We start from the raw sequence: 14219 nt of genomic DNA, 5'->3' as shown, positions 1-14219 counted from the left end.
GAGTGTGCTTCTTGTTCCTCTTTTGATCAGGGACTCCTCCTTATAAGGAGTCGACATAGCATTGTTGAAAAAAATCATAAGAACCACATCTTGGGACCAGCAGATGGCATAATGGCTACGTTACTGGACTCCCATGTAGTAGACTGCAGTTAGAGTCCCAGACCCAGTGGCTTAAACTCACGTCAGGCACGTGTGCTGGCACACCCAAGATTCTGAGAGGAAAATGGAGGAGAAGAGATTGTGGCATGATTCCTTTCTTTCTGTCTCTCTGTCTCTCATTTTTTAAAATTTATTTATTTTTTATATACATTCAATGACATTGTTTAGCTTATGAGGTGAACATTTCAATATGTGAACATTTATCCCCAGTCCAGTTGATCAAAATATCTTCAACAGATTACACCACACCTCCCTGTCCTGTCAATGCACTGCCTCTGTATCCCTCCTCCAAATGTCCTTCCCTAGGCCCCTCTCTGTCTGTCTGGCGAACACAAGCGCCCTATCAAAAACCTCTCCAAAAAACAAGCAAACAAATCTTTATCTTAAGGTTGCATAAATGGTTATTATTGTTAAATTGTTCAATCCAGGCTCTTCTGAGGTATTAGGTGTTGAGATATAATTATAGATGTTACTACTACTTACAACTGGTTAAGCATTTAGCATAAGCCAGTTAGTTCACCAAGCACTTTAGTTCCTCAAATCTAAGAGAAGATTCTGTTACTCTGTCTTTTTGACCTGAAATACGGAGATTGTGATTTGTTCTATTTGTTCAATAAATTATTACTCAGGCCAAATAACAAAAGAACAAGGATGCAAGGTATGGAAAATAAAATTAGTTGAAATCTTCTATATATAGGGTTTTTTTTTTTTTTGGAGAGGTTTTTGCTATAGGGCGCATGTGCTCACCAGACAGAGAGAGAGAGAGAGACAGAAAGCGAGAGATCACCCCCCCCCCAAGGGGGATGGTCACTCCGCAATCCCTTCTCCTCCATTCTCCTCTCGGGATCTTGGGCACACACGCACATGTGCCCGGCGTGAGTTTTAAGCCACCAGGTCCAGGAAGCAAACTGCGGTTGACTATGTGGGAGTTCAGTGACATAGCCATTACACTAACTGCTGGTTCCCTATATAGAATTTTTTGATAGTCATTTTATTTTTTAAAATTTTTAACAATTATTTTTATTTAACTTTATTTATTTCTTATTCTTTTTAAAGAATTATTATTTTATTGAACTTTCTTTCTTTCTTTCTTTCTTTCTTTCTTTCTTTCTTTCTTTCTTTCTTTCTTTTTCTTTCTTTCTTTACTTATTTATTTAATTTGACCAGAGAGGGATAGAGAGAGAAAGAGAGAGAAGGGGAAAAGTGAGAAAGCAAGCCGCCAGGTCTGGGACTTGAACCACGGTCGGCCATGTGGGAGTCCAGCGCCCCTAACCACCATGCCATCTTCTGGTCCCTATTTATGTACTTATTTATTTATCTATCTATCTTAATTTGACTTAGAGTGAGTGAGAGAGTGAGTGAGGGAAAGTGAGAAAGCAAACTGCCAGGTCTGGGACTCAAACCGTGGTTAGCCATGTGGGAGTCCAGCACCCCTAACCACCATACCTCCCAGCCCCGATAGTCCTTTTATTTAGTCTGATAACAATCCCACAAAACTGTACTATGATACTCATTTACAGATGAGGATGATGAGACTTAGAAAGGTTAAGCAATCAGCTGAGATCACAAAATGAGTAAGTGGATGAGTTCATTTTTAAACTTGGGGCTATCTCATTCTATAGCCTATGCCTTTTCATCCATAGTGTTTCTTTAATTTTATGGGCCAATCACATCTTGAATTTAGTTTAATATTAGCAAGTAAAAGCTGCTGTGCCTCATTCTCCTGCAGTTCCATTTGTCTCTGGGCCTGGATGTCTACAATATCAAGCTTTGATAGGGCAGCTTCTAACACCAGAGCATGTCAGAGGCAGGTAGGTCCTAGTGAATGGAGACCCTCTTGTTTTTTATAATTGCATGCTTACTGGATCATGAGGCATCATCAAATAAAGCTGGCTTTATTTGAATCCCCACTGGACAGTCTTGTCTCAGTATCAATATTGGAAATTCCGTCTGGTAAACAGCCTTACCAAGGAGAGAGGCTGAGAACAAAGTCTCCTTCAAATTAAACTCTAGTGGATGGGAGTGAACACAATCAACATCTCACTTGCTTTTAAATCCCCTGGAGTGGCTTTGAAAGAGAGAGGACTTGGTGGATTGAGGAGAAAACAAAAACCTTTGATTTATCTGAATTAATTTTGCATCTCCCATGAGGGAGGATTTTGGCATCATCCTCATGTTCTGCATCCCCTGTGCACAGCTCCATGATCCCAAAGGACAAAAGGCTAGTATATGGTGAGTACCACTCACACTTTCCCTTTCTTCCACTTTAATTAAATCCATTAGTCCTAGGGTCACTGAACCTCAGGATGTCCACGGGCTTTGATCTTATAACCTACACACATCTGAAGGCGTGGGTAGCTGGTGCTCAGTGAGGACAGTGCCTTCTATGACAGCTTCAGTTATGAGCTCTTGGAAATAGACTTTGGGAGATTTGGATGAAGAATTCAAAACCTAGTTTTATCCTTACAAAGCTGCATAGCAATTGGTATCACCCTACCTACACCTTGCCTTTTGGCCTCAGTTTTCAAAGGCAGATTTGGGTATTTGAATGTGTTTCGGAAGACTACTGCAGAGATTGCTGTGGATTGTAGGGTTTGATGCTTAGCTTATAAAAGATGGCTCCTCCCATCTGTCCCTTTTATAGAAATGACCCTCCCTCTGTTTTGGTCTGGAAGATAGCAGCACCAACCACCGAGGGTTGAGGGTTCAGTATGACACAGCAGAGTGTCACAGGAGTGCTGCGGCACCAGTCTTTATTCAAGGACTGCTTGCTCCAGGCCGACTGCAGGTGGCAGAGTAGTGCTATCCTGGGGAGGAAACTGGCAGCTACACCCTACAGTTACTGCTCCATTTCAGAACCTCACTGAGTTAATGATCTTCAATTCTCTCAGTTTAAAGATGAGAAAACTGAGGCCCAAAGAAGTCAAGGACCTTGGTCAAGATTGCAGAGGCCATCCGTGATAAAAATCCAAATAGGAACCAGGATGTCTGTAGAAGCCCTCCTCTGTTTACTGAAAAATTTGTCATCTACCTTCATCAACCTCCCTTTAGCCCTGACTCAACAGAAGGGTTGGGCCTGGGTGCCAGTCCTGACTCTAATGCCAGCTTGGCACTTTACCTCTTTGATGCTATTTCTTTCCTTACAAAAGGGCAAGAGTGGATATCCTTACCTTGGAGATTTGGAAAAAAGAAAATGTCATAATGAGAAGGTAAGGCAAAATTCATTAAGCAAGAGAAATATTATATACTGTAAATAAAGACTGATTATTATTTGGGAGTGATGGGAGTTGTTCAATTTTATTTCTTCCTGTAGATAGTGGAGACAGCCAATCAGGCCAGGCCAGAGATGTGGGACATTTGTGTTCAATTGCACCAAGATCTTTCAGAAAATGTTCTGCTTCCTGTAAGCCTGCAGAAAGTATGTGTATATATGTGTACACCTGCACACATATGCACATGCATACACATGGGTGTGCATGCACATCTGCAAGTGTGTCTTGGATAAAGGACATGGGGGCAGAGAAGACACAGCTCCATCTGCATTTTGGCTGTTAGAGGGCAAGGGAATGGAAGGGGTGGGTAGAGGCCCACCTGTCAGACACATCCAGGAGAGGCAACACCGTCCACTGCCACAGGCTCAGGCCTTCATTGGTGGCAACATTCCAGACCATCCGGCTTTGCTCCTTCCCAGTTTTGTTTTCCACCAGCACCAAGGACACGTTTCCTCTCAAGACTCCGCGGATAAGCCAGGACATTCGGAGCTGTGGAGGAGAGAAGAGTCAGACGACAAGGTGTTAGTTTAGAAAGGAAACCTTAAGTCTCCTTCTTGGAATTTTCAACTAAAGTCTAAAGGGTTTTGCTGGAGACTCAGCAGAGGTCAACCCAGTGAGAAGAGCTGGATGCTCACAGCTGAGCAAGCTCAGTGTCACCTATTAAAGTTTAAAGAGCTGGGTCCAGCAGGTGGTATGGCGATTAAGGTGCTAGATGGCCACATGGCCAACCGTGGTTGAAGTCCCGGACCTGGCAGCTTGTTTTCTCACTTTCTCTCCCTTTCTGTCTGTCTCTGGTGAGTTCACGTGCCCCACAGCAAATTAAAACATAATTGTAATAAATGAAGTTAAATAAAATAATTTTTTTAAAAAAGGCCAAGGAGCTGGGCAGGAACAAATGATGGGTGAGCTTTGATCAGTTTGCTGGTATCATACTAAATTTCAGAAGATTCTGATTCTGAAGTGGTATCAGGATCAGTGGGGTATTAAATGAACTTTCTAAAGAATAATCACAGATTCTTGTCTGTGGCCCCAATTTACTTTCTGAACTTGGGCGAGTGATTTTGTAACTCAATTTCCTTTAGTGACTTAGATATCATAGATTTTTATTTCTTCCTCAAAGACTCTAATCATCTTATTTGAAAGGTGTCATGTCATATGTTAGCTAGCTGGGCAACATTCTATTAGGTCGTTGGGAAAATCGTGATGTATTTTTCTACATTTTTCTATGCAAAAATGTGTCATGACTTTCCTGATGACCCCATACATATTAAATTAAAAAAAAATGTAGTTGTCTTTTAGAATGAGGATATCCACTTTACCAAAAAGAAGCTGTAATAGTATGTTTTCATTGTATTTTTATGAAAAATTTCTTTGGAATTATTCCCTAGACATTGAAAAAGAATCGTAACTAATATTCTTTCCAAGGAAGTTTAAGTGTTGTCATGCTCCGAGATAGTACATACTATAAACAAGATCTCTGGTATTTGTGTTTAAAATGATAGAAGTTGTGCTTGAGAAAAATAATCTATAAATGATATTGAAAACTTAAGATAACTACATCATATCATTGACCAAAATACTGCCATTCAGATTCTGTTGTAAAAAATGGAAACCGTAGAAAGAAGGGTAAAGTCGTAAGATGTCTTGGGTCATGCTGGAGTTTCTATCGGCGTTGGCAACCGCCCCCTCACTTTTCTGATTCTCATTGTTTGAAACCTGCGTTTCTGTAAATCACCCACTGCTCCTTTGTTCCTCAGTCTCTGACTCAAGGGATGTGATTAAAGAGGTCAGGTATTGTGACACACTATATTCAAACACTTCCCACTCTCTTCCATGTGAACTCTTGATTAATACGGGCGTGCCTGAACATTGGGGCCCTTAGGTCTGATTTAGTTGAGAACCTGTCTACAACCTTAGCCTCTTAACTTATACCTCTCCCATTTCCAATGTTCAAGGTAGCAAATACTAGTCCCCATTGAAGCCTTCCAGGAAAATTCAGATAATCTGCTACATTTTTTTTCCCCTGGACACATGTGGTTTTCTTGTGCCACCAGGACAGCAATTGGAAATTCTAATCCTATTCCCATGAACTCTAAACTTTCTTAGCTCTCAATATGGGCCATATTATGTCCAGCTTGGGCTCGTGCTTGACTCATGCTTTCTCCTCTTTACCACAGGATACTTCTGATTAGGACTTCTGTGAGAATAATTCAGATCGTTGAACCTCAGTGTCTTTGTGTTTATTTGTCCTTGATTGATTTCCATAGTTAATTTCTGGACACAAGTACTACACCGGGTGTTTCGAGTTCACTCTCAAATACTGATGCTGTCACTTCCTGGTTCCCAACTCTTGATCCATTCCTTTGATTCCTACTTTACAGAGAAAGGTCTACTCTATTGGGTACAATATCCGTCAATATCTTTCTTTCTCTCTCTATTTTGCAGCATGGTTTTATCTGTTATCCACCCTTTCTCTTCCTTCTCTGTCTTAGTGGGAGATGTATCTTCAATTTTCTTCTATGTTAACCCTTCACATTCTCTCTCCCCCTGGTCTTGGCTCTTTCAATTACTGCTCTCCTTTTCCCAGCACCTGCAGACTCTCTTCTCTTTGACTCCTCTGTCTACAATTAAGATCTGGTTTCATCTGCTCTGGAATGATATTCTTTACTGCATCCTGCTAGTTGCTCTGGTTTGCAACCTATTTCTCTACCTCCATTCAGATGTTAACAACTTGGAAAACTAGGATGTAGCTGCTCCTGGAAGGGGACTTCAAAAAATTTGTGAAAATGGAATTAGAGTACGAGTTTATTTTGTTAAAAAAATTTGAAATCCATGTATAGTTTTTTTTTTTTATAGTATGTATTTACTATGAGCTTTTTGGAGACACGTTGTATTTTCTTTTTGCCCATTCTCTCTTTAATTCCTTCAACCTAGTGCCTATCCTCATTTCCTCATTATTCTAACAGAAGAGCACACACCATGTCCTTTGTAGCTTACTCTCTGAACCCTTTCCATAGTCTCCTAAAGTGCCTCTTTCTACTAATTGTTTCTTCCTTCTGAATATTTCTGTATACTCCTGTCACATTTTCTTGTTTACCATTGCCATCTGTAACTTAGAACTTAACAACTTTCCTTTATCTTTTTTTCTTTTTTGGAGAGGTTTTTGCTATAGGGCGTGTGCGCTCACCAGCCAGCCAGAGAGAGACAGAGAGATAGAAAGCGAGAAATCACCCCCCAGGGGGATGGCCACGCCGTAATCCCTTCTCCTCCATTCTCCTCCTGGGATCTTGGGCATGCATGCACACGCGCCTGGCGTGAGTTTTAAGCCACCAGGTCCGGGACGCGAACCGCTGTCGACTATTTGGGAGTCCAGCGACATAGCCATTACGCGAACTGCTGGTCCCAACAACTTTCCTTTTCCTAAATTGGTTTAAGTTTTTTCAAAGAATTTATTTTATTTATTTATTATTTTAAAAACTTTATTTATTATTAAAAAAGAATTATTTAATTTATTTATTATTATTTTTTAAAATTTACTATAAGGCACATGTGCTTGAGAGAGAGAGAGAGAGAGTGCAAGAGAGTGAGAAAGCAAGCCGCCAGGTCTGGGACTCGAACCATGGTTGGCTATGTGGGAGTCCAGTGTCTTTAACACCATGCCACCTGCTGGCCCTCAAAAAATTTCAATTGTTTTTCATTCCCTATCAAAAAATCAAGGCATGCACATTTCTCTAAAATCTAAGGAAATCAACTTTTTGGTCATTCCATGACTATTTATTGAGTTCTTATGCTAAGCTAAGCCAAGGCACATGTACCCTTCATTCAAGAATGATGTAAGAGGTCTAGTACCAGAGAGATCTGGATCTAAAACATGTTCTTGCCACTTTGGTCAAGTTACTTGATCATTTCAAAACTCATTTTCCTTTTTTCTAAGATGAAAATAGTTTTATCTATCTTATAGGATTATAGTGACCATTAAATGAAATAAATGTAACAAAATGTTGAAAAGGAATGTTTGCTGAAGCATGGTGACAATACTGCATGGCTAAGGGAAGTGTGAGAACACAGGATGGAGAACTTGCAAGAGGGAAGATTAAAGCAGGTTATACAATGCTTAATCCCTCCCCCATATTTTGGATCTAAACAAGTTGATGACTATTAGGAGAGAATTTTTGGAAAGTGTTTTTGGCATATCGTGAGTTTTACCTCACCCTCCTGCTGAGAAGGTGGGTAGGAAGGGAATTCCCTTTTCATCCGAAGTCAAGAGAATAATTATGATATCCTACTGAGAATTTGATACTTAATTCCTACAGCTTAGGGAGTATAGTGGATTAATGTCTGTCTCCTATCTGGAAGATCTAAGGTTTGAACTAGGACTAGTCAGCTGCTCTGATGGCAAGGTAGGTGAAGTGGCAGCACTCAATGGCCTGCACTCCCAGAGTTTGGTGGGCAAAAATTGCTTGAGTATTGCACATAGACCAAAGGTGAGCTATGTATAAGGGAACTTATGTGGGATAATTTTATATTTCTTTTTTTCCAAAAGGGCTGCTTGGAGGGGTAAGAAGACCATAGCAGAAGAAGCTGCTTATATCTTAAGATGCCTGAGAAGAGAAGGGGACAGTGACCACCTGTAATAGAGATGTGTATGCCCTAGTCAAGGTGAAAGATTTCCAGCTCTGGTGAAGGGAGTGGAGAGAAAGGTGGTTATCCAAAAGAACCATGAAAGTGCCCCAGATGAAAACAGAAAGTCTCATACATTTGTCACACTTGTCAAAACCAGACCACATCAGTGCCAGATCACTACAATAGTCCCATCAAGTAAGAACTTCTTTGCTCTCCTTTTCTTTTCCATGCTTACAACATTGAAGGGCCAGGAGTTAGCAAGATGGCAGAAGAAGATGCGAGGCTTGTTAAACCAGGTAACCAACCACACCCTTCCCCTGATTTCAAGCTTTCCATTGTAATAGGACCAAGTGTGGTGAGACTTTAAAGCAAGATTGAAGTTTTGACGGACTGGGCACCTCAGTGACTAAGTATGTATGTGTTTGTGTTTTGAGGTGCCTGAAGAACTGTCTACACTACCTTAGAGTGACAAGTTAATTGGGGGGCCTTCCAGAGTTCTTAGCTAGCTGCTGACACATGTGAACACAATGCGTGTTGGTTCCCTGACTCCCCTCACATCAGTCTACTTGCCAGATTTGCAACTGTTTTGCATTTGTCTGCTCCTGTGCTTGTTATCCTTTCATTTCCTCTCCTTGATATTTCTTTTTCTCCATTTAAAAAAATGAACTCTAATTCCTTTTCTTATTGTCCATCTCAGAAATCACCTCCTCCTCCTCTGAAATTTTGCAACTAAGGCTCTTGGGACCATGAACATCAAGGCCCTGTTCCCTTTCTACTCTCCACGCCCCTCGAACTACAAGTTCCCTCAAGGCATGGACTGTCTTACTCACCTTATATTCAGAAGTTGTCAAGTGAGGGCACATGGTAGGAGCCAATCAATGTCAGAATGAATATAAACGTATGCATTTATAGGCAGACACTTCAATCTTTATTTGGTTCCATTCTCTGGGACAATAAATCAACTTTCTACCACGTGAAACTCCTTTACACTTTCAATCATTCTAGGAGTCAGGTTCCAGGGAACAGAAGAAAATCCCTTGCCTCCCAGCCACCTGGGCATATCCTAAATTGCCTAGTTCTCATTGCTTTAAGAAAATTTTCAATTTCAAATTGAGTCTGGTAGTGATATGAGCATGTCAGTGAGATACTGTACTGTCACATCTACGTGGGGTTCTAGGCCAGCTGACCATTGAAATTTCTCCATCTTCCTGTATTATATTTTAGGCCAATCAGGGGAGAGAGAGAGAGAGAGAGAGAAAGAGCCAACTAGGCTGGTCACCAAGAGATGGTGCTAAGATTTGCATCATTAACCAGTTGAGGAGGTCGACCAGGATCTTTCTTAGTATTGGTCTTTGAGGAAGATGATCACCTATTCATTCACAAGTATTTGCTACATATCTACTCTGTGTTGCATACCATACATATCTTGCCTGTCCTTAAGGAGTTTATTATCTAGCCAGGAAGATAGATAAATTTAAATAAGCAATTATGAGTGTGCTGAGTTAGCAAAAAGAATAGGCATCTCTTGACAATCTAAACATAAGATACAAGACAGTCAAGGCAAGTCAAGACTTAGATCTAGATAGCTCTTGACCTAACTGTTCAGAGATATAAATAAATAAAAGAATTAAAAACAAAACAAAACAAAACAAGCTTTTGAGCTGACCCCATAGCCTAGTGGTGAAGGGAGCCAAATTCCATATGGCTGACCATGGTTTGATTTTTATCCCTTAAAAAATACCTGGGCACATGTGCAGTGTTCTCCAAATCCTGAAAAAATGGAGAAATGGAGGAGAAGGGATTGTGGTATGACTATGTCTCACAGGGGAATTCTTTTCTCTTTCTCCCCCCAACACCCATTTCTCTATCTCTCTCTAGCAAGTGCATATGCATTCTGGCAGTTAAAAAGTAGCTTTTCTTTCACAACATAATGGTACCACCTATGTTTACAGCAGAAAACACAAACTTACACCCACAACTCAAGTCAAGGCCTAAAATGCCTGAGTTTTTATAATGTTCAGTTATAGAACTAGATGCAAAAGGCTTGGACTAAGGTTGAAAATGGACAGCTTTTGAATGGCTAGCAAATACATGCTTTTGGTCATGTGTTTTCTTCATTCGCTGTGTATTTAGTGGAGTAATGTATCCAGATGTTCTTCCTCAATATACAAGCAGCCCAGAACATACTGTCTTTCTTTTGGCCTGCTTCTCACCTGTAGTTACGTCCTTGGTGACTTCTAGATTCTGCCTTGCTATGGTTTGAATGTGTCCCTCAGGATTCATGTGTTGGAAACTTAATACCCCATGTAACAATGTGGAGAGGTGGACCTTTACAAGGTTATTAGGTCATGAAGGCTTTCCCTTCATTAATGCATTAATGTCATTATCATAGGAATGAAGTCATTATCATGAGCATGGATTTGTTATACAAGTGAGTTCAGCCCCCCTCTTGCTCTCTTGCATGTTCTTGTCTTCTGCCTTTCACCATGGGATGAAGTAGCAAGAAGACCCTCACCAAGTGCCAGCCCCTTGATTTTAGACTTCTAAGCCTTTAGAACTTTAAGAAATAAATCTCTGTTCTTCATGAATTACCGAGTCTGTGGTACTTTGTTACAGTGGCACAAAATGGACTAGGCTATGACTCTAAAAGCAGTCGGTTCTTTGTTACTAAAAATAGTTGTGTGAACATTCAGTGTTACCTGGGAACTTGTTAGAAAGGCAGAACCAGGACCAGCAGATGGCATAATGGTTACGGCACTGGACTCCCATGTAGTCAACCATGGTTCAAGTCCTGGACCCAGTGATTTAAAACTCACTCCAGACCCATATGTGTGAGCATCTAAAACCCTGAGAGGAAAATGGAGGAGAAGGGACTACGATGTCGCCATGCCCCCGGGGGTTGATTTCTTGTTTTCTGTCTCTCTGTCTTTCTGGTGAGCTCGCGTGCCCTATAGCAAAAATCTTTCTTAAAAAAAGAAAAGAAAGAAAAAAAAAGAAATAAAGAAAGGCAGAATCTCTGGTCTGACCCCAGACCTACTGAATAAGAACCTGCAGAGAAGCACTGAGTTAGAAAACAGCCAGGTGCTCTGCTTCCATGCTTCTATAACTCATGACATTGCTTTTTGTCAACATTCATTTCCAATGGTTTATCAAACCATTGTTTTGCTGCTTATTAATTATGGTATAACCAGGACTTTGTGTTCCAAGGTTAGAGTGTATTAACTATGAGGCCAACCTATTAGCATAGAAGTTTAGGGAACTGGATCCAACATGGCTGACCGCAGTTTGAATCCTGGCTCCAGTGGCTTGAAAGACATGAATGGCATGCATGTGTGTGTGCTGAAAATCCTGATGGGAAGGAAAATGGATTGTGGTAGGATAATACACCATGGGACAGAGTGCTTTATCTTTCTCTCTCTCTCTCTAGCAAGCACATGAGCCCTCTGGCAATAAAAAAAAAAGATTTATTTTGTAAAAAGCTATATTAACTGTGTTAAGTGTAAGTCAACCAATTACCTCCTCTGATCCCCTATTTTTTTTTTTTAATCACTAAACTTGTGATAATTATCATACCTCTCCTGCCCACCTTAAAAAGTGGTTATAAAGACTGAGTGAGATAAAGAATGTGGAAATAGAACCTATGTGATATTGTGAATGGCATGGTGAAACCAGTGGTTTTCAACCTGAGCTGCAAATTAGAATCACATAGGGGGTTTTTCAAACGACCAGTGTCTCTGCTCTATCACAGAGATTCTGACTTAAGTAGACTTGGGTAGGTCCCAGGCATCAGCAGGGTTTAAAATCTTTCCAGATGATTTTAAAGCATAGTATGGGCTGAGACCACTGGGGATATGGGGCTTCTTACTGTAGAAAGTAGTCTGGGCTATCAGTGAGGGGCCATTTCATTTTATCCATTTTCATCTCAGACTTTGAGTAAGAGGAAAGTCTTAATAACTGAAAAATGACTTAAATTGTACCTGTCAACACTAAGATGTAGATTGGTTTCCTACAGGGGAGGGAGGATATAGTCCTTAGCAGCAGACCTTCATGTGGCTGCCACATCACCTCCAGGCAAAGACTGAGTACAACCGGGAGTGTTAGAAACCCCAGAGCTGAGGGAAGGAAGGAATAGTCTCAGGATGTAGATGGGACCAGAACTCTCCTCGTGGACCTGCAGGGTGTAGTTCTTAGCAGTCCTTAAGTAGAAGAACTGGAGGACAGATGTCAATGCTTATTGAACATTCCTTGTTAGTTACTTGTGTCTAAGGGTATAGAGCACTGTATACAGTTCCTACAGCAGATTGCAGGCTCAGATCCTCCTCAGAGACTCCCTTTTCCTTTACACAGTGCTAGGTTAAAGAACCTCATCTGACACTTAGCCTATGCCACGTACACACAGCTTGATCTTGATGGTCAAATTTTGAAGGCCCAGTGTGAGCAAAAACCAATTCTGGAAGTCAGTCTTATGACCTGTTTTTATCTGGGCTGCCTGTAGGCTTTGAAGTAATTTGTCAATAATTATTACATGCCAGAAAGTTACACTGGGCCCTTATACATATGCTGTCTGTCATTTCATATGCACATTCCATCACCTAAGAATTATTACATTCATCTGTCTATCTATCTATCTATCTATCTATCTATCTATCTATCTATCTATCTATCTATTTATAGAGAGATTTGACTTCTTCCATGAGCAAGAGAGGGAAAAAGAGAGAGGCAGAGAGACAGAAATCCCAATAGGAACTTGGCACCATGATCCAACCTCAGCTTCGGCCAGCCCTTGCTCATGGGCACACGTGTCACTGACATACTGACATACTCAGGAAGGTTTTCAGATGCAAACCTGGAACCTGCCTATGTGGATCAGCTTTGCAGAGTGTTGCATTTTACCATGGACCTTCTGCCCTCCTTCCCCTCACAATTTATATTTTAATACGATCTTACAGCAGAAATATCTTTATTTTAAAGGAAGCAGGGAGATGGTGGAGCTTAAGCTATTTACAACATTTGCCCCTGACAATTAACAGTTGTGTGTGTGTGTGTGTGTGTGTATAAAAATAAATATATGCACACAAATATGTAAAATCTTATACAAATCCTAAATTATATATATGGGAAATAACACTTGTTGCAGCCTGGAACAATAAATTATTTGCTTCTTCTGGACACATATAGGTTATAAATGGCAGCTTTTGACTAATACACTCTTTTATATGCAGACAGCAAATGAGACAAGTGAAAGAGACAACACCAGGGGCACGCCACCCGCAATTATATCTACTGGCTCCAGACGGCCCTTTCACAAGGGCCTTTTTTTCCTGCCTCTCAGTGGGGCCTGATAGACTTTCCAATTATATGGTACCAGTGTTTGTCATTTTATTAATTAAAGTCCTGTATGTAAAGCAGGAGCAGCATTGTGGCTAGGCCTAATGCTATTATTTCTCTCATGGCCCTTTGCTCCTCTGGAGGTAATGACTGCAATTTTATTCTAGAAGATGCCCTGTGTTTGCTATGCATACCTCATGGCAGCTTCAGAACAATCGCTTTAATTCATAAAAAAAAAAAAAAAAAAAGAAAACACCATCATGGAATTTAGGCTGACACTGAAAAAAAGAGACCCAGTGATATCAAATAATGTCCATCTTGCATGTAACACCCCTGAATACGGGAAATGCTATGAGGGGCAGGAGCTATCTTTCTTCAAATTTCTAAAGGTCTGCATGAATTCGAACAGTAGAGACAAGACCAAGGATGAAAGTGCTAGTCTGTATTTCAGATCTGTAGTAGAAACATGGTTCTACAGAGAGCAATGCTCAAGAAGAGCTTGCTTGGGACCAGCAGTTAGCGTAATGGCTATGTCGCTGGACTCCCACATAGTTGACTGCGGTTCGCGTCCCAGACCTGGTGGCTTAAAACTCACACCGGGCGCGTGTGCATGTGTGCATGCTCAAGATCCTGAGAGGAGAACGGAGGAGAAAGGATTGTGGTGTGACCATCCCCCCTGGGGGGTGATTTCTCGCTTTCTGTCTCTCTGTCTCTCTCTGTCTGTCCGGTAAGCGCACATGCCCTATAGCAAAAACCTCTTAAAAAAAAAATAAAAAGATGAGCTTGCTTGGTGGGGTGGTGGTGGGTACTCCCCTCACTGAGACTCATTCAGGAGAT

General features: G+C 41.0%; 1 protein-coding gene across 1 annotated transcript in view; it reads right to left on the bottom strand.

Annotated features, from left to right (window-relative positions):
- Nucleotides 1-14219, bottom strand: part of ALK (ALK receptor tyrosine kinase) — a 216418-nt gene that overhangs the window by 116793 nt on the left and 85406 nt on the right. The window contains 1 exon segment of the mRNA XM_027765802.1: nucleotides 3751-3920. Within this exon segment, the coding sequence (XP_027621603.1) occupies nucleotides 3751-3920 (170 nt within the window).

The sequence above is a fragment of the Tupaia chinensis genome, unplaced genomic scaffold (assembly GCF_000334495.1).
Source record: "Tupaia chinensis unplaced genomic scaffold, TupChi_1.0 Scaffold139757_1, whole genome shotgun sequence".
Classification (NCBI taxonomy): domain Eukaryota; kingdom Metazoa; phylum Chordata; class Mammalia; order Scandentia; family Tupaiidae; genus Tupaia; species Tupaia belangeri.
This window is presented reverse-complemented; position numbering and strand designations above follow the sequence as displayed.